Raw genomic sequence first — 1,200 nt, 5'->3', positions numbered from 1 at the left:
TCAATCAAAAGCTTCCCAATATGTTGTTACTACAACTGAGTCAGAATGTGGTTGCTGCTTCTTAGGATTTCTTTCTACTACATTATTTCCCTGCCTCCCTTGCATGTGAACTCCAAAATGCACCATGCTCTCCCATGGCATGTTATCTCCATTTTTCAGTGGAGTAGAGTTTGCCCTTGGCATCTTCAACTTATCTAGAGTCTCAATGTGCTTCTGAACTCTCCTAACCTTCACATCAATTTTTCCATAACCCACAAAGTATTAAAGTAAATGACATTAATAACAATTGATAATATACATTTCAGTTTTGAAAATAAAGTGTTACCTGCTCTCTTCTTTGCAATTTCAATTCACCCTCACCATAAATTTCATCCAATGTAATCAATATTCTCATCAAATTTTCAGTCAAACTCTCTATATCTAACTCTGATGCTACCCCACCTCCAGAAGCAACATTCTTCAAGACAGCAACCTACCCAATTTCATAGAATTAAAGCCATATGTGGAAATTAAAAGTGAAAATATTGCTTGTAAAACTAGATACCTTGTTGGCGAGTTTATCAACCTCAAGCTTTATTTTGCTCAAGGATTTTGAAGTCTTCTCCTTCTTAGCAATTCTTAACATTTCAAGTATTCTTCTTTCTCTACTCTCAATGTCCTCAAGCAGCACCAATTTGGACCCATCTTTGACCCTCTCAACATCAAGATATGACTTTGAATCTCTCTCTTTTTTCTTGAAAATCAGCTTCTGATCCTGAGCATGCAACCCCGAGGGTCCTGTCAACATTTTCTTCAATTCTCCTGCACTCCAATGAACCATAATCCATCAAATCATAATCAAAATAATATATAAGATAAAAAAAACCATAAAGAGAGGAATTTCTAAAACTTCACGTACCAAAACTTGCATGAGAACTGATACCAATTTCGTGATAGGATGAACCATACTTCACTTTGACTTTGATGGTGGATGAAGATGTAGAATTTAGATTCACATCTGAATTACGCTTTTGCACCACCATGCCTCCTGGCCGTAATTCCCATTCAGCCACCTTTGCACCACCAATGTCACTACTTCTACCCCTTGAAAACATGTTGATTGTTGACTTTCGTTTGTTGTTCCTTTGTGTGTCCTCTTTGACTCTTCCAAGTTTTATGGGTGCACTGGAAGAACGTGGGTCCTATCTTTACTCAGAGCAC

At 37.4% G+C, this 1,200-nt stretch overlaps 1 protein-coding gene across 1 annotated transcript; it reads right to left on the bottom strand.

Annotated features, from left to right (window-relative positions):
* LOC113851520 (BAG family molecular chaperone regulator 1-like) lies at positions 1-1,200 on the bottom strand. The gene is made up of 4 exons (XM_027482029.1): positions 899-1,200; positions 545-801; positions 326-472; positions 1-228 (listed from the first exon to the last, which is right to left on the bottom strand). The coding sequence occupies exons 1-4, from the start codon at positions 1,092-1,094 to the stop codon at positions 1-3; spliced, it is 828 nt and encodes a 275-aa protein (XP_027337830.1). The 5' UTR covers positions 1,095-1,200.

The sequence above is a fragment of the Abrus precatorius genome, unplaced genomic scaffold (assembly GCF_003935025.1).
Source record: "Abrus precatorius isolate BTA unplaced genomic scaffold, Abrus_2018 Scaffold9, whole genome shotgun sequence".
NCBI classification, from domain to species: Eukaryota; Viridiplantae; Streptophyta; class Magnoliopsida; order Fabales; family Fabaceae; genus Abrus; species Abrus precatorius.
The sequence above is the reverse complement of the archived record's forward strand: the minus strand, read 5'-3'. Positions and strand labels throughout refer to the sequence as shown.

What these genes read in the sequence shown, in the direction of transcription:
- LOC113851520 (XM_027482029.1), bottom strand. Translation starts at nt 1,094, where the DNA reads ATGTTTTCAAGGGGTAGAAGTAGTGACATTGGTGGTGCAAAGGTGGCT. An exon ending in CAGTTCTCATGCAAGTTTTG is followed by an intron (nt 802 to 898) that starts GTACGTGAAGTT and finishes ATTGGAGTGCAG; the next exon opens with GAGAATTGAAGAAAATGTTG. An exon ending in TTGATAAACTCGCCAACAAG is followed by an intron (nt 473 to 544) that starts GTATCTAGTTTT and finishes GAAATTGGGTAG; the next exon opens with GTTGCTGTCTTGAAGAATGT.